General features: G+C 36.7%; 1 protein-coding gene across 5 annotated transcripts in view; it reads left to right on the top strand.

Moving 5' to 3' along the window:
* The window catches only part of LOC127430027 (cell adhesion molecule 2-like), a 400,390-nt gene that overhangs the window by 296,009 nt on the left and 77,823 nt on the right, over positions 1-26,558 (top strand). For all 5 annotated transcript variants that reach the window (XM_051679444.1, XM_051679441.1, XM_051679443.1 and 2 more), the window contains exon 3: positions 20,866-21,015. In XM_051679444.1, coding sequence (XP_051535404.1) covers positions 20,866-21,015 — 150 coding nt within the window. The remainder of the gene's footprint in view (positions 1-20,865; positions 21,016-26,558) is intronic.

Here is a 26,558-nt window from a genome sequence, read left to right as displayed (position 1 = left end):
CCATTAACTGCAGAGACGCATCAATATAAGGCTAGAGTTAGGAAATATACATTTTGGAAATTACTTCTAAATCTATCTTGAATTTTAATGTGTTCATGCTCTTGCCAGCCAATACAGAAATTCACCTCACAAAACTCTGAGGGAATTCACTAAAAATTTATTGCGCCCCTTAAAAAGTGCTGTTTATTTGCACATGCTGTCTGTGCTGGTTTAGTGACCAATTCACTAAAAGGAATTATGTGGATCAGGCAACAGCGCAAACGTGCCAACAAAAATTGGTGATGAACGCAATTTGCACAATTTGCATGCGATTCTGATTTTGCGGGCTGATTCTGAGTGCTATATAGTAGAGAATGCAGCAGACTCTTGGATCTAGCTCTCTCTGCAGGACTGTACAGCATCTTCTGCATCATTTGATCATTATTCGATGAATTACCGATGACATGACCAATAGAAAATGTACATAAAAAAATCTTTTAACTAAAACTAATTTTACCGCCTGATTTCATCTTGAAGTAATGGAGCAATGTAAATTGTGCTGTATGTGTGTGCGGGAAAGGGATAGCCTTTCACCAGATGTGCTCTGCCACTCTCATCCAGAAATATCAATAATGTAATTTCACTTTTAAAAGTACGTTCCCCAACTGCAATTTATTAAATAGAACACATTTTATCAGACTCACTCTTACTATGCAAAGTCAATTCTGACTGAAAATGTTGACAATAATTAGAGACAAAATCAAATTTACTATGTAACAGGGACATTTAAACTAATATGATGGATGAAATAGACCATGATGGAAACTGTACAATTCAGTCCATCAGATATTTGTAGCGCAACCTCTGTGTGTTACCTGTAAAGCTGGCACTTGCGTTTCAATGGCAAAAAAGACTGAAAATACAGTGAAGAACACAAGTGAGGGGCGAATTCTCTATTCACCTATTATCTATACTAAATATAATGTGAAAAGAAAGATATGTCAGCCCAAGGTGAGTTTGATCTTGACTTTAGGGAAGTAGGCTACACCTGGAAACAGCAGGAGGACTGAAAAGTGTGAATTGTAGTACTGTTGTATATAAATATTTATTTTTATTTTTTTTTTATTTTTATTTTTTTTATGGTATTTGATCTTTTCTGTTTTTATATTATGTTGTTGTATTTAATTTTATGGGCATTATTAAATGTTTTAATATTACCATTTATTAAATGTATTAAACACATTAAATGTATTTAATTAATTACATTAAATATATTTCACCCATAATTTTAGATAAAACTAAACTAAATTGAATGGACAAATTAAAAATAAGGTAAAACTAAATTAAAATTCGAAATAATAATATTAACTCTGGTTGTAATGATTAACGCAGCTTTCACTTAAAAACAACAAATAATTGAAATGTCAACAGAGCACAATAAGAAGTGTGTTGAAGGACAGTTTTGTCTTCATACACCTAAATTATATGCTTACATTCTGGAACCACTTTGAAATTTGTGCAGCAGGATACTACTAATTAGTTTTTTGCATTTATATTGACAAATTGTTTTTCTTAGTTGTGAAGGTTAAAATAAGCTTAAAATATTGATGCTGAGTTTACAGTTACAATTTTAATTCAGATTCTTGAACAGATTCATTCGGACTCGACTCGGATTCGGCCTGTTATGGACTCAGTCTTGAGTCTGACTCAGCCCCTTTTGGACTCGGACTCGACTCGGACTCGATTGTTTAAAGACTCGGACTTGACTAAGGTGGACTCGAACCCAACACAACTTCATTTTATGGGCATAATCTCATGTGTAAAATATTTTTTGGTGCTGGATTGCTGTCCTCTGATGAAATTCTCAAAATTAATATGTTCCCAGCAAACACAAAACGTTTTTACATCGTAGTTTTCTTTACTGGGTTATAGCCTTATGTCATGATAAACATATTTAATCAATTGTACATAATATCAATATATTAAATCGCGCATGTTTGGCTTCATCTGTAACCTCTTCCATAGTCATCTTCAAAGGTGAACAATGACGCGCAAGTTTGTTGGATCAGTGTGTGAACACAAGAGTTTTGTTTCTCAATATTTTAATACAACAGCCAATTATAGAATGATTGAAGTGATGGCGTCTGTTGGGGCAGTGTGAACTGGCCTTTGAACTTACACCTTTTTAACTTTAATTATTGTGAAATTTAAACATCGAAGACACAAATTTTGCACAATGCAAGAAGTTGCATTTAAAATCAACTTGGCTGAGAGGGCACGTGCACCATCAAACTGAATGGACATTACAGTGATAGTTGGCTTTAAATTTGAATGAACTCAGTATGTTATTTTGAATTGCTTAAACCTCTCCATGACTTGTTGATGAACTTGAGGCTGCTTTGTAGGAAGCAACAAAAGACTTAGTAAGTTTTAATGATCCCCTAATACATCTGTCTTCCTCGAGAAAAGCTTGAGACTCAAAAATGGAGCATCCCCAGAGAAACAGTCAGCTCAGCATTCACTCTATACATATAGAGTATAGAGTATAGAGCTTTCCCATTTAACTAAGAATTCACTGTTGTTCATGAAAGGGTGGCCTGAAAAATTACACCAGCCCTTCCTCTCTAGGGATACGACTAGACCCTTAGATCCTGTTGCAGACCTCCACAACAAAAGGGCCTCCAGTCCTAATTAAATATATTCATCTTCAGCCCACACTATAAGACATACTCCCCAAACATCTTGGCAAATAGGCCACGGTTACTTTCATAGTCAGCCAATTAATTAAAATATGTAATGTTGCTGTATTTTCAGTGATTAATAATGAGGTTGTCATCTTCTCGCTGTGGTCGTCTATGTCCCTGTTGTTCCAGTGTTCTCTTTTCTGTCCTTGGTGGACGTGATTTGGACATTGAAATGTAGGCCTACTTAACTCTCGCATTCTCAAAAATCCCATTTCTGCCTGGGCCTAACTCATTTCCAAGTGAAAAATACCAATGTAATCTCATAAATATTCTAAGGTTTTTAGTACTTAAAGTGTAGTTTTTCTTCTAAATGCCAAAAAATACTCAACACAAGATACTTCTAGCAACGTAAGCTCGATTTTGTGCACTGTCATGGTCCAAAATGTGTCAGAATGCCATTCATAACAATGGAAGTACACATTGCATTCTCAACATTGCAGCAGTATGGGAGAGAATATTGCTTAGTAAATAAGTAAAAATATTTATAACAAATTACCTGTATAATAATACATTCCAGATTAATGACACAGACTTTCGAAGGTAACTCTATCGCCCTATTGAGTATTGAGGTTTGTTACCAGCACAGTAACGCAAGAACACCATGGCCAAATGCTCGCATCTGTGTACACAAACTTGCAAAAAGTAAGTTTCTCGCGTAACACAAATACATTGTTGTACGTACTAAAACATACAAAATCAATTGTCAACATAGCATCTAAAATGTAAACCCTTTTATTTATTCACAACTTCAAAGAAACATACAAACCTAACGAATCTTTTGAGGTTAATTGAATATTGGGAAGGTGTATTTTATCATATGTATTTTAAATTAAATTGTTTAATTTGCTTACAGTTATTAAGTTTATATAATACAGACATTTCACTTAATTTGAAATTATAACAGATTCCTTCTGTTTTGTGTCACCTTTTCTGTGCAGTGCAAATGACTTTTTTAGTCCGATCCGATTTGTTTTGTTTCTATTAAATTTAATAAAGATTTTTCTCTGAATGTTTCTCTATCATTTACTGATAAATGAGAGTTTCACTTTGACATTGAACTCACTTGCATTGGTAACTTGCAGCAGTTCCGGCAAATTAATATATGTAAAGGCTTTAAATTTACATTGATATTGTACTTTCCTGGTCTATCCAAACATACTAAAATGTGCACTTTACTTGCAAATACCTAGGATTGGGCAGAATACTGTACTTAAAAAGTTATTTTGGGCTAAATACTAAATACTTTCACTTTGATGTATTCAGTAACAAAATAACGTTTCCAGAATACTTTTAGAATGCATCTTTATAAATCCCAGGCACAATTGGAACAATTATGTGTGATATGTTATTATTATTACACAGCACTCTGGAATACTCGATTCTAATTGGTCAATGGCGCCATCTAGCAGTTTGATATCTTTGAGTAACAACCGCACATCCATGTATCAGGCCACTCATCCAGGTATTGCGAGTCATCTTTCCTGCTTCTTGGATCACTGTGTGATTTCTACAAGTAAGTTAATCAAATAATTTAAACTGAAATCAATGTTTCATGTCAATGTATTTATTTATTTGGGAAATAGTCTTGTAATAAGATGCATAATGGGAAGTCAGATTTTTACAAAATAAACACCAACAGAATTCCAACGCAAACCAGAGGTGAATTTCAGCTGTTCAGCAATTTAATTCTCTCATAATTTCAACTCAAATCAATCTTTTATGTCCATTTATTTATTTATTTGGTCAGTTGCCATGTAATAAATGGGATAATATACAGTTATCACAAAACAAACCCCTTCAGGGTGACACAAGACCTCTCTGCTTCGTGTTTTATTTTGCAATAACAACCAGTTTACTGTACATTATCCCTTACTTACCTTATCTGAACCCTACACCCCCACTTTTAACATTTCAGTGAATCTAAATAGCTAGCTAGCTATTTGCCAGCAAATTTCATGAACTTAGCACTACCTTGAGATGCTTCTTTAAATTAGATCTGGAGTTGGATGCTAAATTTTTTCTCTATGGAAACCAGAAGGCAAACAAAATGCAGTTTTTTGTCAACAGCAATATTTTGTCCACTTTCCAACTTCCAACAAAAATCCAAGGCCCAAAGGCCCCTTGCTGTGACATTATAATTACTAAGTGGGGTTGTTTCTGAAGGTTCATAATGGCATTTGTTATGTTTATTTTTTATTATTTTATTTTTTTTACTATTTTAACATTTTAATCTTAATCTTCTTCTTAACACATCATTTGATTTGACTGACATTGATTAATACATTTTGACACAAAATTGGATAAGTAATGCAAGTAAACCATATTTATTTTCGAGATACCACTTGCAGAAATTAAACATGCTACATAGTGATGTCATGTGACAACGATATACAGTAGTATATGTATGATTTTAACTAGGCTTGCTTCCATATATATTCTTTGTATCTTTATTTCTTTGCATCTCTTTTGTTACTGGGGGGTACTTTAATTTGTTTTACTCTTCTTTTGTTTTTATGTCTGAATGTTGCAAAACGTGTTACACTGAACTAGTCGTCCATACTTCTATAAGCCACAAAATGTACAGTAGCTGTTACAAAAGTGTTTCTCTGTTGTCGTTCCTCTGATCTACTTTAGGTCCTCTTCCCTCTCCCAGGCTTTGCAGTATTTTCTCCCATATTTTACCTATTCATATAATTCGATAGTGTTTTCAAATTAGCCCATTAGTTGTTTGTGAAAGTGTGACCCAGGCAACACTGCACACATGCTGCAGCTGCTCTGGGAGAAAGACAAAATTGTGATCATTATGAGAGAAGTATTCTAAAAGTATTCTAACAAAATTTTCAAAGAAACTCTATTCTGAATAAAGGTGCTTGAAAATGTAATAAGGGCTAAATATAGTTTTTTTGTATTCTGAATATGTAACAGAGTTGCATGTTGTATTCAGTTACAGCCCAACCTTGCAAATACCAAAGAATAAGAATAAGATCACCCTAAAAATATAGCACTAAACTAAAACTAAACAGTACATAGTACTATGTACTAAAACAGGAACATTTCTGTTGAAAACATATGCATAGGGGCCTGGGTACCTCAGTGAGTATTGATGCTGACTACCAGGGTGTGCTGAGTGACTCCAGCCAGGTCTCCTAAGCAACCAAATTGGCCCGGTTGCTAGGGAGGGTAGAGTCACAAGGGGTGACCTCCTCATGGTCACAATTAGTTGTTCTCGCTCTCTCAATGGGGCGTGTGGTAAGTTGTGCATGGATCATGGAGAGTAGCATGAGCCTCCACATGCTGTGAGTCTCTGCGATGTCATGCACAGTGAGCCACATGATAAGATCTCAGAAGCAGAGGCAACTGAGACTTTTCCTCCACCACCCGGATTGAGGTGAGTAACCGTGCCACCACAAGGACCTACTAAGCAGTGGGAACTGGGCATTCCAAATTGGGGAGAAAAAGGGGAGAAAAGCAAAAAACTAAAAAAACATATGCATATATTACACTATTTTTAAAAGAAAAATTGTGTAGCAATTGCAAGATAAGATTTTATGAAATATTAATGAACCAATAATTTGCAATGTTTTTAGTGCATTTAGACCTTTTGATCATCTTTTGCTTTTGTGTGTCTGCGTGTGTACGCAGTGTACGTGTGTTAATACCAAAATGAAGCCTTGCATGAAAGCAAATTCATCCTCTCTCTCATTACCTCAGCATGGGGGCTTTTTCACAAGTAATGAATTTTAATTTTCTCATGCCCAGCAAAGGTTGACAGACATACCAATCACATAGCATTTAAAAAGATATTACCTCTCGCATTAGTTCTCAGTTAATCTCCTGCAAGCTTAAAGCCACAAACTCGCATTGAAAAGGGGAATTTATCAGATAAGCATGCCTTTCATTCCTAAGGCACTAATCATAAGTGCACACAGGGAAGAAAAAATAAATAAATAAATAATGGATACAAAACTCAGGTGTTTCCAGTCTTTAGATCTATAAGGAATACTTAAAGCACCAATAGTGCGAGTCTTGGGTGGGACTATCTGTTTTTTGGACCAATAGCAGATAGGGTTAGTGTTTGGGAAAACTGTTTGAAAACAGTCATTATTTTAGCAGTTCTGTCTGCCGATGCTAGTGGCACAGAAATTACATAATCGAGTTGATGTTTAAATGAGAAAAAGTCCCTTTCAAGGCAAGTCAGTTTACTCAGCGGCCATCTTTGGAACCATTTTTGGGACCGGGCAGGCTGTGCAGCTATTTTCTATGTAAACATGAGGCATAAAATTACAGCTCCTTTCTACTTGAATGGGGAAGGACCGAAAATCTCAGAAATGGATGGTCAAGATTACAATCAAAGAACATATTTATAATCAGCAGTAAAATCTGATGGTATAATGGTATCATAAATTGTGCTTCTTCAGCTCAGATCACACTAAAAAAATGCTAGTTTTCAGGCTGGTTCAAAACATGAACACGATGTCTGCATCTAAAAGGTGATTGGCTCTTGGTCCCCTGTAAGGCGGGACTTCCTATTCTACATCCGTTGAGCCTTGTATTAAAATTAATGGGAGAAATTAGAACGCACAAGTGGTCTGTCTCAGGCTAAATAGACTGTGATATAAATAAGAACTCGATTAAATTTTCTGAACTATGAAAGGGCAGTCTCTGAACAACATTATGTTCGTCTGGCATACTGAGAAACACAATGTAGCTGCAAGGAGTGAGACTGACCCAGAGCTGTGCTGTTGATTCCTGAACTGGACCATTTGTATAAATGCTGCTGCTGGCTTTAATACAGAAGATTAAGGCAGGCTCATGAGTCCAGACTGAGAATGGGAAGGTGTTACTGGCGTGCAGTGAATTGAGATGGTTGTTCTTCTGGCTGTTTTGTGGTTATTTGCAAGCTTTTCTGTTGCGCCCATGACACACAGTGAATTCTAGGCGTGCTCAGCTGCGTTCTGGTCATTCATCAAAGAGTGATTTCCATTATGTGGTGCAGTCAGCTGAAACTGAAAAAAGCTCTTTGGAAGCACAGTTCATTCATTGCTGCTTCCTGTTGCACCTAACCAAAGGTATTTATGACATTTCGCCACTTTGATTCCCTATTAAGAATATCATGTTTTTATGTAAATAATTGATATGCAAATATATACTGATTACATGTTGATTGACTGGAATTTGGTATTTTATTCCTGACTGTTAAAGGAAGGAATGTCCCGGCTTCAATATAAGTTAAGCTCAATTTACAGCATTTGTGTCGTAATGTTGATTACCAAAAAAAAAGAAAAAAAAAAGAAATATGACTCATCCCTTGTTTATTTAAAGAAATATTCCGGGTTCAATACAAGTTAAGCTCAGTTTACAGCATTTGTGGCATAATGTTGATTGACAAATAAAATAATAAATTTGACTCGTCCCTCCTTTTCTTTAAAACAAAAACAAAAATCGAGTGAATGTGGCCAATATTTGTATGGTTTAAAGGTAGAAATGTGAAGATTATAATTTTATAAAAGCACTTACATTAATTCTTCTGTTAAAACTCGTATTATTTGAGCTTTAAAGTTTTTTTTAAATAATAATTTTTACAGTCGTTTTAGGGTTTTTGGATTTGTTGACAATTTTCATCATGGCAACAAAGTTGTAACATTGGCTATAACTTTATACAGTTTTTATCACACTAAAATCATATTTACATGCATATTGTTTATGTCTTGTGGCTATACTAAAGTGAGTATTTTAACATTAAAAAATTGCCCCCCATTCACTTTTAAAGAAAAAGAGGAATGAGTCAAAATTATTTTTTGTGGTAATTAATATTATGCCACAAATGTTGTCAGTTGAGCTTAACCTGTACTGAACCCAGAATATTAATTTAAAACAAAGTAAAAAAATAAATTAAAAAAACACTGTTACAGTCAGTCGTACAATGGAAGAGAATGGGACCAGTCCATAAACATTAAAATACACACTGTTTCAAATGTATAGCCACAAAACGTAAACATTATATGTGTTAACCATAATTAACCAAATTAGTCGCAATTAATCGCATGTAATCCATATTTACTGAGAAAGGCCCACAACTAAAGATAATTTAGTATATAATAATTTAAGTCCAATCTTTCTTTTTCTCTCTCTCTCTCTCTCTCTCTCTCTCTCTCTATTCAATGTAATAAAGATATTTCTTGGAATGTTTCTCCATCATTTACTGATAAATGAGAGTTTCTCAATGGCATTGAACTCACTTGCGTTGGTAACTTGCAAAGGTTCCGGCAAATTAATGTACGTAAAGGCTTTACATTTACGTTGATCTTGTACTTTTCTAGTCTATCCAAACATACAAAAATGTGCACTTTACTCGCAAAACCCAGGATTGGGCAGAATACTTAAAGGGATAACCCAAAAATGAAAATTCTTCCATGATTTACTCACCCTCCTAGGATCCCAGATGTGTATGACTTTCTTTCTTCTGCTGCACACAAATGAGATTTTTAGAAGAATATTTCAGCTCTGTAGGTCTATACAATGCAAGTAAATGGGTGCCAAAATTTGAAAGCTCCAAAATCCACATAAAGAGAGCATAAAAGTGATCCATATGACTCCAGTGGTTAAATCCATGATCCTCAGACACGATATGATAGGTGTGGTTGAGAAACAGATCAATATTTAAGTCATTTTTGATCATAAATTCTCCTCCCTGCCCAGTAGGGATGATATGTCAGAAGAATGTGAATCACCAAAAACAGAAGAAGGAGAAAGTGAAAATGATGGGAAAAAGGACTTAAATATTGATCTTTTTTTCACCCACACCTATCATATCACTTCTGATGACATGGATTTAACCACCAGAGTCATCTGGATTACTTTTATGTTGCCCTTATATGGATTTTTGAGCTCCAAAATTTTGGCACCATTCATTGGCATTTTATTGACCTACAGAGCTGAGATATTCTTCTAAAAATCTTTGTTTGTGTTCAGTAGATGTAAGAAATTCATACACATCTGGGCTGGCATGAGGGCAGTGGCGATTTCTCAGGGCCAGCAAAGCCTTCTCTGCTGGCGTATCATGCCTAATAAATAAATATTTGTTTCATCCTTTCATTCTCATTGACCGTTTTGCCTATGTATTTTCAATCGCTTTAATCTCCTAATTAATCTACAAACGAATAGCAAAAAACTAAAAAAAATGATCCAATCAGAATTTATTCCTCGATGCTTACAAGCAAAGTGTGACAGTTGTTTCACAAATCGCATGCCCGAAGCCATGCTCGTTAGCCGAAGCAGCACGTGAGTCTGAGCTCCACCCCGTCAGGCCTGTTGAATCCCTCAAAAGTGTAAGTGAATAGGCATCTAAAGTCAGATTGTCAGATTCATCAGCCAATCAGATTGATTTATTTGTTCTTGTGGGTGTGGTGTTTAGGATATGTCCCAGTCCAGGCCTTCTAGCTGGCCTTGAGTGACGCAAACACGCTTTAAGTGATGTACACTACCGGTCAAAAGTTTTGAAACACTTGACTAAAATGTTTCTCATGATCTTAAAAATCTTTTGATCTGAAGGCGTATGCTTAAATGTTTTAAATTAGTTTTGTAGACAAAAATATAATTGTGCCACCATATTATTATATTTCATTATAAAACTAAAATTTAATTAAAAAAAAAGTTTTTGAAATTGATGACTTGGACCAAATAATAAAGAAAAGCAGCCAATAAGTGCCCAACATAGATGGGAACTCCTTCAATATTGTTTAAAAAGTATCCCAGTGTGATACCTCAAGAAGTTGGTCGAGAAAATGTCAAGAGTACATGTCTGCAAATTCTAGGCAAAGGGTGATTACTTTTGGTTTTGATTTATTTTGGATTTGGTTTAGTCACAACATAATTCCCATAGTTCCTTTTATGTTATTCCATAGTTTTGGTGACTTTACTATTATTCTCAAATGTGAAGAAAAAAAAAGAAAAAAGAAAAAAAGATAATATATATATATATATATATATATATATATATATATATATATATATATATATAAAATAAAGAATAGTAGTGTTTCAAAACTTTTGACCAGTAATGTACGTAATTTGAAAGCGAAGAACGCGAGATGCTGACGAGTCAGCTGTTACAGCCACATCACTATTGAGAAAGAGATCCTTATGGATTTAAGAACCTGAGATGTTCTGCATGATCGTGCGATTGATTAATTAAACAGGAAAGGAGGACTGATTTTCACTTCAAGCTAATTGGTAAGTGCTTATTGCATTGTTATAGCAACATCAGGAGTTTTCTAAGTGTAAATTAGGCTGCTTGATCATTCAGTGTCGGATCAAGTTTTGAAAAGTAACCGTGTACCCTGATGAAACAAAATTTATTGCAAGCAAAATTTAAATCGCAAATATCATTAAAGAGTTTTTTCTTGGTATTAGACCTCCTTGGTTCTGGCTTTCGTGCGTGGACGTGTTTTTAAAATGTCAATTGGTATTATTAGTTGACTGCCACGTAATGTATGATGCCCAAAGGCATATGGCGTCTTATTCATTGTGAAACTGTGTTTTCTAAATGGCATGAATTGCACTGAAGGCCTAGACTTCAAATGTTTCTCGCTTTGGTTGCATTGCGTCTTATTAGTTTTTAGCATCTCTAGTCAAAATCCCTGTGTTTTTAGGATACTTTGTCAAGTTAAACATAGATTGAAAAACGCATCTTGAGATCCTTGAATTCTGTTGTGGTCAGACCAGCAGTCTTTGAGGGCAAGAGCGGGTCATCTGTCGAAGGGTGTGCTGCATTTTCCAGTTGGTTTGACGTGTCCTCTGTACAGCTTGCTGATTGCCCACAACTGCCACAAATTTGCAATTTGAAAATTCTAGATGGTACATCAAGCTTGAATTGCCCAGATAGTAGGAACATTCTACATGATTAATTGCATACATTTTTCATATAATTAAGCGCAATAAATTAACGAGTTAAATTAACAGCACTAGTAAAGTTTTATCCAATATGAACATTGTTGTCATGATGACGTAACATTGGTAAACCCTGTAATCTGGTAAACACCATAACATCAGTAAATTCCTGATTTTATCACCCTTAAATCATGTTATAATGCATAATGTTCACGAAATTATATTTTTGAGTAAACAATATTAAACACAAATACTGTCTATTAGGTTTGTCTTGTATGTAACAACATTTATTCAGCAAGCTCCCACACACATGCAACAGACGGATACTTTGGGAGCATCTTACTTTGGTTCACTGCGTTTTTTGTTAAGTTTCAAGCATTTAAAAACAACATTTTCAACGTGTTGTTTTTTTGTATCATTAATCGCTCTGAATTAATGCATTCATCGACAGCCCTAAAAATGTATTGATTTGTGATTTTAGCTCATGGCTTCTAGGGCTGTAATGATTAGTCGACGTTATCTACAACATCGACAATAAAAAAACTGTCGACAAACATTTCGTTGTCGAATAGTCATTTGATCTCATTTAATGTAACATGAGATCATATTAAACTCTAATGATGACATGCAAGAGGAGCACTACAGCTTGCGCCTGACTGAGGAAGAAAACACATCTCACAGTCCAGATGCACTCTAAACTTTCCAAACAGCTTCAGGTGATGTAGATCGTAAAGGAAATTATACAAAAAAACCAAATAAGTAAATACTGAAGCACTCTCATTGTGGAAAAAGCAGAGCCGGAGCTGTCGCTCTGCTGAAGCAAAACTTGAATTTCGAGCGTCTTTATAGGAAACACCCGGCGATGCATCTTTAATGCAGTTATATTTAATGTGTTATAGCTTTATTAAAGTTAAAATAATAAGGAAGCAGGTCATGTAAATAACTACAAACTCTGAAACTGGCATTTCTCTGTGCGGTCAGCACCTCTTCTATGAGTTGCGCGAATGTCCCGATCTAAGGGGGAGAGATTGAAACTGCACCCGGCTGATGGACACTCTGTCACGGGGACGCTCATCCCTCGAGTGTGCATGCTTAATGCAACTAGATTATAACGTGATGGCTTGCGATTTATTGAATCATAATATGTCACTGTGCATTTCTTTTTGTGAAGAAAATTGGAAATACGCAGCTTTATTAATAACAGAGAGTTTGTTTTTTAGTGAGTTAAAGATGGATTGAAGTGAACAAAAAGGTGAGAGAGGGTAGTCTTCGCCCCCTTATACACTGCAACACTTGTTTTCCAATATAAATATCTAAAACTCCTTTAAAACAACATACATTTACTTTAGCAGCTATACTGCAGAAGAAAAAAAAATAGTTATCGTTTAATAGTTTTATATATAATATAAAAAATACAAATATTTTTAAATATCTAAAAATCCTTTAAAAAATGATGCATTCACCTGAGAAGCAGCATATAAGATATTTAGACTTGCTTTTAGAGACTAGATCTTGAATATAAGTATATTTGGTCTTAACTGCACACGCAGAAGTATAACCAAGTGAAAAATACACTTATATACAAAATACACTTATATTTAAGATACATTCTTTTAAAGCAAGTCTAAATATCTTATATGTTGTTTCTCAAGTAAATGTATCTTGTTTTAAGGATTTTTAGACAAGACAAAAACACTTGATAACAACAGGATTTTTTTGCAGTGAATTGTTTACTGAATTAAACTTAAAAAGTTTTTTTTTTTTTATTCAGTGAATGTCATTTAGAGGCATTTTTAAAAGATGATTTTGTCCTCTTTATTGTTAGTAAACACGTTTAAAACAACCTTTTAAGTCAAGGCACAAGCTGAATAGTCGGTTAAGAGCTAGTGATTCATCGTTGCAATAATCGCCTGAATAGTCAAATAATCGCTCTAATAATCGTTAGATTAGTCGATTATCAAAGTAATCGTTAGTTGCAGCCCTAATGGCTGCCTGCTTTCACAGGCCACAATTACACAAAAGACCTTTTAGGCAGTATTTAACTGATGCTGAAGCTTTGCCCTGGTGTAATAAAAGGCCAAACAGAGTAAATAGCTGATCTGGGATTTACTGTAAGTGGTTTGAGGTAAAATGAGAAAAGTAAGCTGCTGACCCATCGTCCACCTGTACAGTACAGCAGGCAGGACTCTGCACTCTCTGGGACAAGCATTTAGCCCCTATACAAGCATCTGCAGTCTGCTTTTACTGTATGTTCTGGCCATAGAAGAGGCAATAAAAACAGTTCAAAGAGATTTGAGATGGAAACCATCAAAGCAATGAAGAGAGTGCTAAACAAAGATTTGGCTCACGTTACAGATTCTTTTCTGAATGTAGGGATCTCATTGTCTTTTTATGAAACTGGGAAATTGATTATGCATTGATATTATGGTGGTAGAGTTTCACTGGGAGATATTTGTAGCAATGTCACATGATCTGAAGCTATTTGTGTGTCTTATTTTAAAAGAAGTTAATGCATCATTATTATATTTCCAGTGGTACTTTTCTAATCTTTTTTTTTCTTCCAGTTGAAGAACTGTGTTACTAGGGCCACTATTTTCTTATTATATTATACCTTTGTGTTTAGTTTTTAAAAAGGGTTCATTCAATCAAAAGTAAAATTTCTGTCACCATTTACTCACTCTCATGCCACACTGAAATGCTAGATTCCATAAACTAGAGTGAGAGATTTAAAGAAATATTTTAGTCAACTACACGTTAATTCTGTCATCATTACTCAACCTGGTATCGTTCTAAATCCCGTATGACTTTCTTTCTTCTGCCCTGTAAAAAAAGGAATTTTGAGCAAAGTTAAAAAGTCAAGGCAAAATGATGCAGTACAATTTTTGAGTCTTAATATTTGTCCTCAATAACATTGCTTTGTTTTATCAGTTTGAATTTGTATGTTCACTAAATGCAAAAAATAAAAAAAATAAAAATTTCATTTTGTCACCATTTCGACCAACAAGCCTTATTAATATACAAGATGAGCCCTCAATATTATTCAGTATGAATGTTCATTCAGGCAACTCTGTTGGGGTAGTTTGGACAAAATTTGGAGGAATAATTTTGGTCTAAAATGTGTTTTAACATAGATACAAAGTAATGACTCAAAAGACTCAAAACCCCCCATAAGCTATAGATAAAATGTAACTTCATTTTTACAGTATGTGGAAAAGGAGCAATTTTGAAAGATGCCCCATTCGCTGATTTCAGTACAATGGCAGTTGATTGTGACTGACTTTAAGGCTTAAAAATGACCCAAAAATGTATTTGAAATAGTTCATGTGACTCATGTGTCATATTCCTAGTTTTCTGAAGGCTAGTCTTCTCTAGATTTCAGTGAGAAACAAGCCAAATGTAAGTTATTTTATAGTGAAAATCTTGACTTGCGCCATAGCTCTTCTTGTCACATTCACAATAGGGAGTTTAAGCAACAGCTGCAGATCGGACGGCTATGGCAACCAGAAGTAAACTGATTAACAATTGTAGCCAAAAAGTGCAAAAATCAATAAGCTACACTATCCTACAGGATGGTGGAATTGACTATTCAATCATTCAGGTACAAAAATGTACTTGAAAACAGCGAATGAATGGTCTATTCTAGTCTATTCCAACCAACTGTTGGTAATACATTTGACATATGTTTGAGGAGGATTTTTAGGCTTCTTACTGTGCTCACTTAACAGCATCTCTTATAAAACATAACGTTTTTCTGCCTAATCTGTCACATACTGTAGTATTAACTAAGGTAAAGTAGCGATTCTCCTGGAGTAGACGGTTATAGTACAACATCAAGAAGAAACAAATTGGTAGCCGTCCTGTAGGAAGCTGTTGCTTAAAGTCCCTAATGACTCATGCCCAAACCTTGAGAAAGCAAAAATGGCAAGTTCTTGCATGAACAAGTTTTCCACATGCACAAGCTTCTCAGAATATCAATGGGACATTCTTCAAAATTCCTCCTTTCTTGTTCTGCAGAACAAAGAAAGTTATACAGGTTTGATACGACATCCTTTTATGCTGAACTATTCCTTTCAGCTTTATTATCTATTCTTTTTCACACACGTAAAAAGACACCATAAAACCAAGGCTGACCTTCAGTTTAATTTGTTCTTTCTCATTGTCTAATCACTTTAATTATCCGCCAGCATCACTATTTAACATTCACACCCAGTGTCTGTATCTACCGCACACCTCACACCTCATGTGCTCATGTGGATCTGAACTAATGAAGGAGGCAGCTAACACCGCTGTCGGTGCAACACATCCGTAGCGTGTGGGCCTTGAATGAGACAGATCTCAATGTCACCTTCATGAGAACACAGCGGTGCCTGGCGCTTTTGGGAAACCCATTCAGTGATCCCCTACCAGCACAAGACAAAGTATTAGCTTGTAAATAATTTAATTCGGGCTAACATGCTGATTTACGAGTCACTTTAAATTTCCTGTGATTTAGCCATAAATTTAACTGCATATATTTTGCATCTAAAAACATATTTGGGTGTTTCTTCCACTTAGTGCACTTCTTGAAAGTAAAGTCTCATTAAAACATTTTTCTCACTCTCACTCTTATTATTATCATCATCATTATCTATTAACAATATCCAACAGTGTATGTACATGCATCACAGGAGAGTTATATCATTTTTTTATGAAAGTCATGAAAATTCCAACCATTGTCTTTTCCAGCACATCTGTCATTTGTTTAAAGGTGCAATATGTAACAATTTTCATGTAATGTTCACCTTTTTTTGCCAATGTGTGAATGGCTTGTAATGCAACTTAAAAAATGAGCCCTTCCCAGACTTCCTAGGTTGCCTATTAAAACCTGTAGACTGATTTTCATGCGAAGGGAGCGGGTCGCTTTTGCCGGGAAAATCCAAAGTATGTGACGTTTATGCGCGCTCCTGAGAGCCTTGCCTCAGTGCTTCCGCTATTCAATAGTGACAACAAACTGCAACACTAGGTAACGTTATCTTAGAGATGGAATCCAGCAAACGGCTGGCTCCCAGCACAACACCGACTCCAACACAAACTCAGAGTAAGCCAAAAAAAAAAAAAAAAACATTTATCTACTGAATCCAGTCTGGCTAAACGAAAACTAGAGTGAACATCGGCAGGGCATTTGATTCCTGGAGGGACCTTCGTTCGGTTTTGGGGATCAACCCTAAATTGGTGTTCTTCTTATTAGATAGGTAAGCTTACATAACTAGTGTGTGAACTGCAAAGCATGTGAAATATAGTACCATAAGGATTGATCTGTGTAATTTTAGCTAACTTGATCTTGCCTGCAAATGCTGATGAATTGCAAGCTACCTTGCTTTGTAACTTTCAAAAAATTTAAACGATATTCTCTTTATACTAAAAGTCAGGTATACAGGATAAACTTAAGCAAATACGCTGGTTTCTTATTCATAGTACAACATATGACATACAAAACATACAATAGTGCAACATAACAGTGCAACAGTAAACTGTCTGGTATAGTTCAGTAGTATGTAGCTGTATGTGTGTATCAGTATGCTATGTTAGCTGATAAGTAGTTTTAGTTTAGTCTCAAAGTTTGTAGTAAAACAATCATAACTGTGTCATTTTAATAATGCTACCTCATCTGTCAGCATGATGCCAGTGAATCACGTTCAGTCTCTATGTACATTACGTCATTGTTTTGGTTGATACTCGCTTGCGTCCCTATGGAGTGCGTGCACGAGCACGAGCACGAGCAACAGGTAGCTGGCTGCAGTTCACTTAACGGCCACAGGTGTCATTAATAACAAGGGTTTCTGAATCTTACATACTGCACCTTTAATAGAATTCTGTGATGGAAATGACGAGGATAGAAATTACATTTTCAACGTTTTAGAAATAAAATGTCTGACTCCTTTGTCTTGCTAAGGCTAATTTCATAGTTAAAATGTTATGTATTCTAAATACGCAGAATTAAAAAATATTTTCACACTTTTTGCAAAGTTTGGCAAAAATAACAACTTTGCTAACAAGTATGCTATTGAAAAAAAAAAATGCAGGCACTACAGACATTTACTACTACTGCTGCTATTATTATTATTATTATTATTATTATTATTATTATTATTATTATCCCGCTATTCTCTTCTGGAAAAACTAGAGAGGCTCACTCTTGCCATTTATTCATTTATTATTTTGGTAATTCTGCACATGTAATTTAACTAAATAATAATGTCCTCCACATTATGTTAAAATATGTGCACACAAATCAGCCTCGAGTATGTCATAAAAATTCCTGATAGACTTACACAGGACTTTCGTCTGTTTTTAGGCTATATTTATTTATTTTCATTTTTTTTAATGTTTGTATTTAATATTCGCTGTAAAATGTGTGCTTGACATTTCATAATTGCTTGACACCCTGTGCCTCCAGAATAACATTGTGCATATACATGCACAGACATAAACAAAAATTCAGTTTCAGCAGATATTAATGTAGAAATATAATGAGAATCTATAGTTAACAACATATTCCACAACAAATGAAGCCTACATATCCAGCTTCAACTGGTTAGAAAAAAATAAGAATAAAATAATAATTTAATAAAATAACAATAATTATTATTATTATTAATATTAATATTAGACTATTATTTTTAAGCAAAATGATATAATCTCTCGTTTCAATCCCACACTAATTATCCTTTTTGCTGCATTGTGACACAAATCATGAATTAGGGTGTTTTATGTTTTTGTTTAATATAAGCGTGAATAAGTTTATTTGTAACTTAAGTTAAAAATGCTCTCTGTTTGGCAAAAATTTAGTGAAAGTCATTATTTGAACTCTGAACTGCATATCAGTGATTTATAATGCATTTATAAATCTCTTAGTAGTTAATTAACCATAAATGTAAATTAATATGTAGTAACCATTAAAGAAAGACTTACTACATAAAAACATTAATAATAATAATTACACAGCTGTATGGTGTCTAACAAATCCTTTTAGCCACGACTAGGCCTATATTCACTATATAGCAGCACCTTTTGTAATTCATTGATTTATAATGATTCAAAAACAATTAAACCATTTTGATCCTACTGAAGACTACATATAATAGAAGATCATATCAAAGATATTAAAATGTCAGATTATGACAGATTATTGCACACACATTTAGGAAGGACAATGTATGAGTAAAGAAAGAACACTGAAACAAAGGTGTATTTCTTTGTCTTTCTCTTTCTCTGTTCATTCTGACTTGGGATCAGCAGTAAGTGGTAGCATGGCCTAATTAGAGCTAGTCATGTTCGCCAAGGGAGACACCGCCACTGCAGCTGGGTGGCAAATTGACACATAATCCTGACTATGGCGGGCTTTCGATCCAAGTTAGCGACCACCTCGTGTCTCATCTGGGAAAAAGTGGATAGAGCAAGTGTGTGGATGTCTGTATGTGTGTGTAGAAGGGGCATAGGGGACATTCAAGCCAGGCCTAATCACCTGCTCTCTGTGGATTCTGCTTAGTCTTATTTCACATTTGTTCTTCTTGTCTTGCTGAAAAGTCTCTTAATTGCATTCCGGGTGCATAACAACTTTTCTCCCTCAATTGTTAAGCCGAGCTGACTTCAGAGAAAAACCTCTCATCCATACCAATATCGCAGGTGTTTTTTTGTTGTTTTTTTTAAGGAAAAAATGAAAGTTGAAGTGTTTAATTTTTGGAGTCAAAATACTTTCTCCTATCACAGTTACTGCAGGTGGAATCAACTATAAGTAAGCCATTCGTAGGGTGATTTCCCCCAAAACTGTAAAACCTGGCTCTATAAAATGTTGCTCTGCACTGCAAAAAAAAAAAAAAAAAAAAAAAAAGGTCAAATTCTTAATGTATTGTTTGTCTTGTTTTTCAGTAAATATATCTAAACATCCTTTGACAAGTTATATTCACCTGAAAAGCCAAAGATTATAAAGGATATACCGGGTTCAATGTAAGTTAAGCTCAATCAAAGCATTTGTTACATAATGTCGATTACCACAATAACGCTTAAAAAAAAAAAAATATATATATATATATATATATATATATATATATATGCGTGAGAAGTGCCTGACAAGACAGCCACATCTGTGGCAAGTGCTAAGCGTGGGGTGAAATGTCATCCGAGTATCTGGACAAACTGACAGCTAGAATGCCAAGGATCTGCAAAGCTGTCATTGCTGCACGTGAAGGATTTTTTGATGAGAACTCTTTGAAGTAGTTTAAGAAGTTTTGATAAACATTTTTTTTCAAATTGTAATAGTAATTTTTCATGTTATTAATGTCCTGACAATACATTGTGATAGTTGAATGCCACTTTGGTGAATAAAAGTATTTACATATATATATATATATATTAGCAATATCAATGCTTCAGTCTCTGAGGGTTAAGGCTTGTTCTACAAGAATGTAGTATCTCTTAGTGACCAGCCTAACACAGCAACAGTGACTCAACCAATGGTGTGAGTTTGGGGCGGGACTATTTGTTTGCCCAACCAATGGGAGATGGATGGAATGTTTCAGGAAACCTGTTTGAAAAAAATCATTATTTTGGCAATTTTGTTTGGTGACGCTAGTAGTGCAGAAATTATTGTGTACAATTCAGCTTTAAGTTGTGTTAAATGTTCTTCTTATTAAATTGGTAAAATCCTGTAATATACATATAAATATAACTAATATTACTATGCTCTAAACTTTTAAAAGACTAATTGTTTCAGTCTGACTGAAATCGAACTTTGAAAGTGCATGTACTGTAAAAATGCTATAGTGACAATGACTTATGCTGTGTCACAGATATGCAAGCAATAAACAACTACTAAACAACATGACATTATCAGGTACAACAATTACATCTTCCTCATAAAATACAGTCTCATGGTCAGTCATAAATCTTTAAAAAGGTGTGGCAAACAGTGTACACAGTTGTTTAGCGTAATTGTTGGATTGACCAATCAGCATCCATTACCTATCTGGAACTATCCATTTTTATAATATTGTTTATTATGCTACATTGAAAATGTATAGACTCAATATATTTTGGTTAATATATTTCACTGTACACATCCGCAATGCAACCAGACCTGTTTCCCCAGTAGTATCCAAAAACATTCTCTCCTCCTTTCTTTCCCCTTGCCTTGCTTCAACCCTCCTTCCCTGTATAACTCTGCTTTGTTTATATACCTCTCTCTCTCTCTGTCTGTCTGTCTTTTTCTCTGCAGGTAGCCAGACTCAATTCCCCATCACCCAGAATGTGACAGTGGTGGAGGGCAGCACGGCCAACATGACCTGTCGAGTGGATTACAATGATAACACCTCCCTCCAGTGGTCAAACCCAGCACAACAGACCCTGTTCTTCGGGGACAAGAAAGGTGAGTGAGTGCCAGGATGTGCAGTAAATCAGTCTAGTGTGGCGAGCTTGAAGCAGGAGTGGGTTACTGGGTCAGGTCGAGAGGAAATGTGCTGTGTAAGGATAAGTTTGGGAATAGGATGGGTGATGACTAATGAGACTAAACATCAATGGATCTCTCTGGCTGTCTCTCTCTCTCAGACAAGCACATAGATTTCAGTCATTTCTTCAGTTCATAGCATGCATATCAGCACAGCAATAACAAAAGTAATTTAGCAGCATTACTGGCTCCCTTGTGGTGAAGGATGAAGTGTTTCATTTCAAGTCAACGGTGATACTCAACAAACAACAGTTTGTTTACAAGTGACTTTATGGATATGTTCATACCGTAAGCTAAAGTGCTCAATTCCAGTTAATATGATTTTTTTATTTTTTTATTTTTTTATTTTTTTATTTTTTTTTGTGAGGTTGTTCATGTGATCTTTTAAATTTGGAACATTTTTAAAAGAGGTGACGCTCATAAACTGGCTTGTATTGGTAAAAGACCCCACCTTCACATTTATCTCGGGCGTAGATTCCAGGGGGGAAACAAGCCAGTACAACCCCCCAAATATTTATACAATGATCAATGGAAACATGTAAATTCTTCACACTGTAACCCCCACAATGTTCAAGCCAAATCTACGCCCTGTATACACTGTAGGATTTTTACAGTCCTTTAAGGTTGCTTGTCAGACTGCACGATATAAACGCATTGATATCGCCATGGCACACTGTGTGACATTATGTAGCTAACTGTGGTCCCAATCGTCCCGATCAGTGAACGTGACTAACGTTATGGGAGCGTTGTGGAATAGAAGTGAAAGGCGAGATTTGCCCGCCCCGGAGGAGCATTTTTTTTTTTCTTACTGAAAGTCATGACATCAGCATTTCCGTTGCTCCAATACCACTCCATCACAAGAATAGGCTAACATATAAAAAGAAAGATGGATTTTGTCAAATAGGCCTATAATAAGACAGCCTGACCACAAATATAAAAAATAACATATGTTGAGAATGAAAGTAGCCTACAGTAATAATTAGCTACCACAAGCAAAGATTCATCGTGGAAATAAAAAGACTAAAAATGACAAACTTCTCCATTCACATAGAGGAAAACAAAAAAGTTAGGTTATAGTATGTCTTTCTCCTCTTTTATTAACCTATCATATAGGCTAATAATATATCACGCTTGCAAATTCCCTGACATCGCCAGTATTGCCAGTATTGCCATGGCAATATTACTTTTATTTATGTATTGCTCTGTCACTTTACTTTTCTCTGTTCGTACACCTTAATTAACCTGCATTTTTAGCATTGGTAAAGCGGCGCCTACCATGTCTCTCTCTCTCTCTCTCTCTCTCTCTCTCTCTCTCTCTCTCTCTCTCTCTTTCTCTTTCTCTCACTCTCTCGTGCTTCTGTTTATACAGTGCAAGCGCGTGACATTGGAGCGATCTAGTTTTGCCTCGTTATATCGTGGCGTGCCCTTGTAAAACTGCACCTTTGACAATAAAGACAGAAATAGCAAAACATGCTTTGTGTGCAATGCTACGAGATCTACTCAGAGTGAAGAGAAACGCTAAAAACAGAATTCATAACCATGCTAAACACCTGTTACATCCCTCATCTCCATCATCTGACCTAGGTTATACAGGTATTTTTCTCTGCCTCGTGAATTAGTCAAGTTTAAGAAAATAAGTAGGCCATATGTACCGGTAATAGTATATATAATTATAACATAAATACTATACATAATTGTGGAGGTGGGGGCAGGGCCGTTTCTAGGCGACTGCCTAGTTCACCACCTGCTGGGGGGGCGCCAAAGAGGAGGCTGCCACAATTCTGTCCTCCGCTTCCTCCTTAGCAACATATATAGAACATTGTTACAATAATTATAAAATAAATACTATAATGTTAATACTTTTAATATACAGTACATGCATAATATTCACAATATACATGTTATTATCTTTCAGTAAACATGATAACTGATTTAGCAACAATTTGCCCTCTTTTAGGATTTAATCTTTTAACATTCAGTGCATTTAGTCTACTTTAAACTTGTGAGCATTGACTGTTAAAGGGATAGTTAAAATTCTGTCATCACTTCACATTTTCATGTCTTTGCAAACCCATTACTTTTTTCTTCTGTGGAACTTAAAAGGAAATGTTAATAGGCAGAATGTTAGTTTCAGTATTCACTTTCATTGTATGGTAAAAGAAGCAGTGAATGGTAACTTAGTCTGACATTCTACCTATAACATCTATTGTGCTACACAGAAGAAAGAAGTTCATATGGGGAACAACACGAGGTTGAGTAATGGTGAGAGAAATGACATTTTTGGGTGAACAATTTTTTTTAACTACCTGTTTAAGTTTTTGTTAAAGGTATTTGCAAAGAACAACAATAGTCAACTCCCCCCAACACCCCCCCCCACCACCCCCCACCACCACCACCCAACTAATGGGCAGCTCCTGACGCCCAAGGAAGGCTGGTAAGGGAGGCAGGGCCAAGATGGAGCAGGAGACCAAAGAGGCCAGAGCAGATCAGGCAGAAAGCTGGGAGACCAAGGAGACCAGAGCAGCTCAGGCAGACGGCCAGGAGACCAAGAAGACCAGAGCAGATCAGACGGACGGCCAGGGGACCAAAGAGACCAGAGCAGATAAGGCGGATGGCCAGGAGACCAAGGAGACCAGGGCTGATCAGGCGGATGACCAGGAGACCCAGAAGACCAGAGCAGATCAGGCGGATGGCCATGAGACCAAGGAGACCAGAGCAGATCAGGCAGATGGCCAGGAGACCCAGGAGACCAGATCAGGTGGATGGCCAGGAGACCCAAGAGACAACAGCAGATCAGGCAGACGGCCAGGAGACCCAGAAGACCAGAGCAGATCAGGCGGACATCCGGGTACCTTTGAGACCACCTCAGGGTAGGGACTGGATCAGGAGGCCTAGTTGGCGGCCACAGGGCTGAAACATGGTCAGGAGTCCTGGGTGGTGACCACAGGATCAAGATAGGGTCAGGAGGCCTGGGAGGCTGCCACAGACTAGAGACTGGAGCCATGGAAGACTCTGAGGGCAGAGCCGTGGTAGGCCGAGCCATGGAAGGCTCGAGGGGTGAAGCCATGACAGGTGGAGCCATGGAAGTCTTGAGGGGTGAAGCCATGGAAGGTGGAGCTATGGGAGGCTCGAGACAAAGAGTGCTGAATGACTGGGAAACGACCTCCGTGGTCGCGAACATGGGAAGAGATTCGGGAATGACCTCTGTGGTCGTGAACACTGGCAGAGACTCGGGAATGACCTCTGTGGTCGTAAACACTGGCTGAGACTCGGGGACGACCTCTGTGGTCATGAGCATGGGCAGAGACTCGGGAATGACCTCTGTGGTCGTGAACACTGGCAGAGACTCGGGAATGACCTCTGTGGTCGTGGGCATGGGTAGAGACTTGGGAATGACCTCCATGGTCGTGAAAATGGGCAGAGACTTGGAAACGACCTCCGTGGACATGTACACGGGAAGAGACTTGGGAACAGAAGCCTTTCTTCTCCTCCTCCTCCTCCGGACAGCCGCAGTTGGCAACGCTGGATCTGGGACAGACGAGGCTGGCAATGCCGGCTCTGGGATGGACGAGGCTGGCAACGGCAGCTCTGGGACGGATGAGGCTTCCAGCTCGTTGACCGTGGCAGGCGTGGGCGTTGGCTCGTTGGCCATGGCAGGCATGGCTGTGACATGGCGTGGAGCAGACTCAGGCGTGGCTGTGACATGGCGTGGAGCAGACTCAGGCGTGGCTGTGACATGGTGCGGAGCAGACGCAGGCATGGCTGTGACATGGCGTGGAGCAGACTCAGGTGTGGGAGGCTTGGAAGCCGGGTTCAAGGTAGGGAGAGGATCCTCTGAACTGAGAGTGTCTAGTGTTAAACTCACATATTCCTCCTAAGTGTAGTCTCCTGTCTCCAGCAAATCCCTCCACCTGTGAGCTAAGAGTCTGGATACAGGGATTTCAGGTGGGAATCAGCAAATCCCGTGTATCTGGCAATGGTGCTAAAAAAATTTGAGAATTCCATAATGGGTAAGTCCGCCTGGTTCAGTTGGATAAAGTAAGCCGCTAGATATATCTTGGTCAGTTGTTCTGTAATGTTGAAGGAAGTCACGAGAGCAGGATCTAGATGCAGCTTAATTTATTGAAAAAATAGACAAAGTACACAAACAGGGTAAACACTGGAACACGGAAAGACTAGGAACAGGGAACTAAAACAAACATACATAACACAGGAGCAAAACACATAACAACTGACAACGACTGGGTAGAAATCAGGGCATTACATACACAGGGGTTAATAAGTGAATGAAACACAGGTGAGAACAAAAGGGAACAGCTGGCAGTGATGAGGGCAGGGAATTATGTGACGTGTAGTCTGGGGGAAAAAGATGATGGGGCAAAAGACAAGGCAAAACAACAGTGAATCATGACAAAATCATGAATTAAAAAAAAACAAATTAACTGTAATATCTATAAAGTCTTAGAGTTATCATTGTGTAGTTTGATTAAATATGATTGTAAATTGTGTATAAAAATTTAATAATTAAATAATAATTGTATTTAAAACCCCTGTGAGTAAGCTGAAGGCGACTATGGCAAGGAACACAAAACTCCATAAGATGTTGGTTAATGGACAAAAATAACCTTGGGAGAAACCAGGCTCACTGTGGGGGCCTTTTCTCCTCTGGCTAAACAACATGAATGATAATGCCAATATTAGTTATTTATGTGCAGTGCAAGTCATGGTTTTAAATTTGTAAATTAAGTTAAGGTCCACTGTTTTAAACAAAAAAAGGAAAGATGTTTTATGAACTTTATTACATAACATTAATGACTAATGTCTTTGAAGTCCATCCTGGATTAACTGCATAAATTCACATAGATGCATTGTCCTTTGTTAGTTGGCTGATGAAAGCTTTTGTTGGCCATTAAATGATAGTCTGTTGCATTTCAAGAGTTTAGTCCATCAATAGACAAAGGTGATGCAGGCAGAGATCAACGAGGTGAATCGCAGTTCAACCGGCAGGTCATTTTGGTGAGGTTCGTTGGGGTCCATCCTAAGTCCAAGGTTCAGGCAGTGGCATATGAATTATCCGACATCTTACAGTTGAAGTTGGCATCAGTTCATCCTCTGAAATCAAAAGACTGAAGGGATGTCTGGCTAGAACCGGCTGTAGTTTGTCTTCATCACTCAGCGACATGTAGCAGTCGAGTCCAACAATCATCTCTTAACTTTCCAAGAACATTCAGTAGACCAAAATATCCAAACAAAATGAGTTGTGAAAAATCAGATGTGATCTAGGAGCTTAGTACAGCTTTGTTTCATGCTTGCAATTGAAGAGATAAGTCTATCCCTCACAGCCTCATTTTCCTTCATGTCAAAAATCAAAGATGGAGCTACTGTGAATAAATTCTAGAGCCATTTTCAGTGGCATCACCAACAAAAGTGGTAGCCTTAGTACAGTACCTCACAACTACTTTCTG

Source organism: Myxocyprinus asiaticus, chromosome 39 (genome assembly GCF_019703515.2).
Source record: "Myxocyprinus asiaticus isolate MX2 ecotype Aquarium Trade chromosome 39, UBuf_Myxa_2, whole genome shotgun sequence".
In the NCBI taxonomy this organism is placed as follows: Eukaryota; Metazoa; Chordata; class Actinopteri; order Cypriniformes; family Catostomidae; genus Myxocyprinus; species Myxocyprinus asiaticus.
The sequence above is the reverse complement of the archived record's forward strand: the minus strand, read 5'-3'. Positions and strand labels throughout refer to the sequence as shown.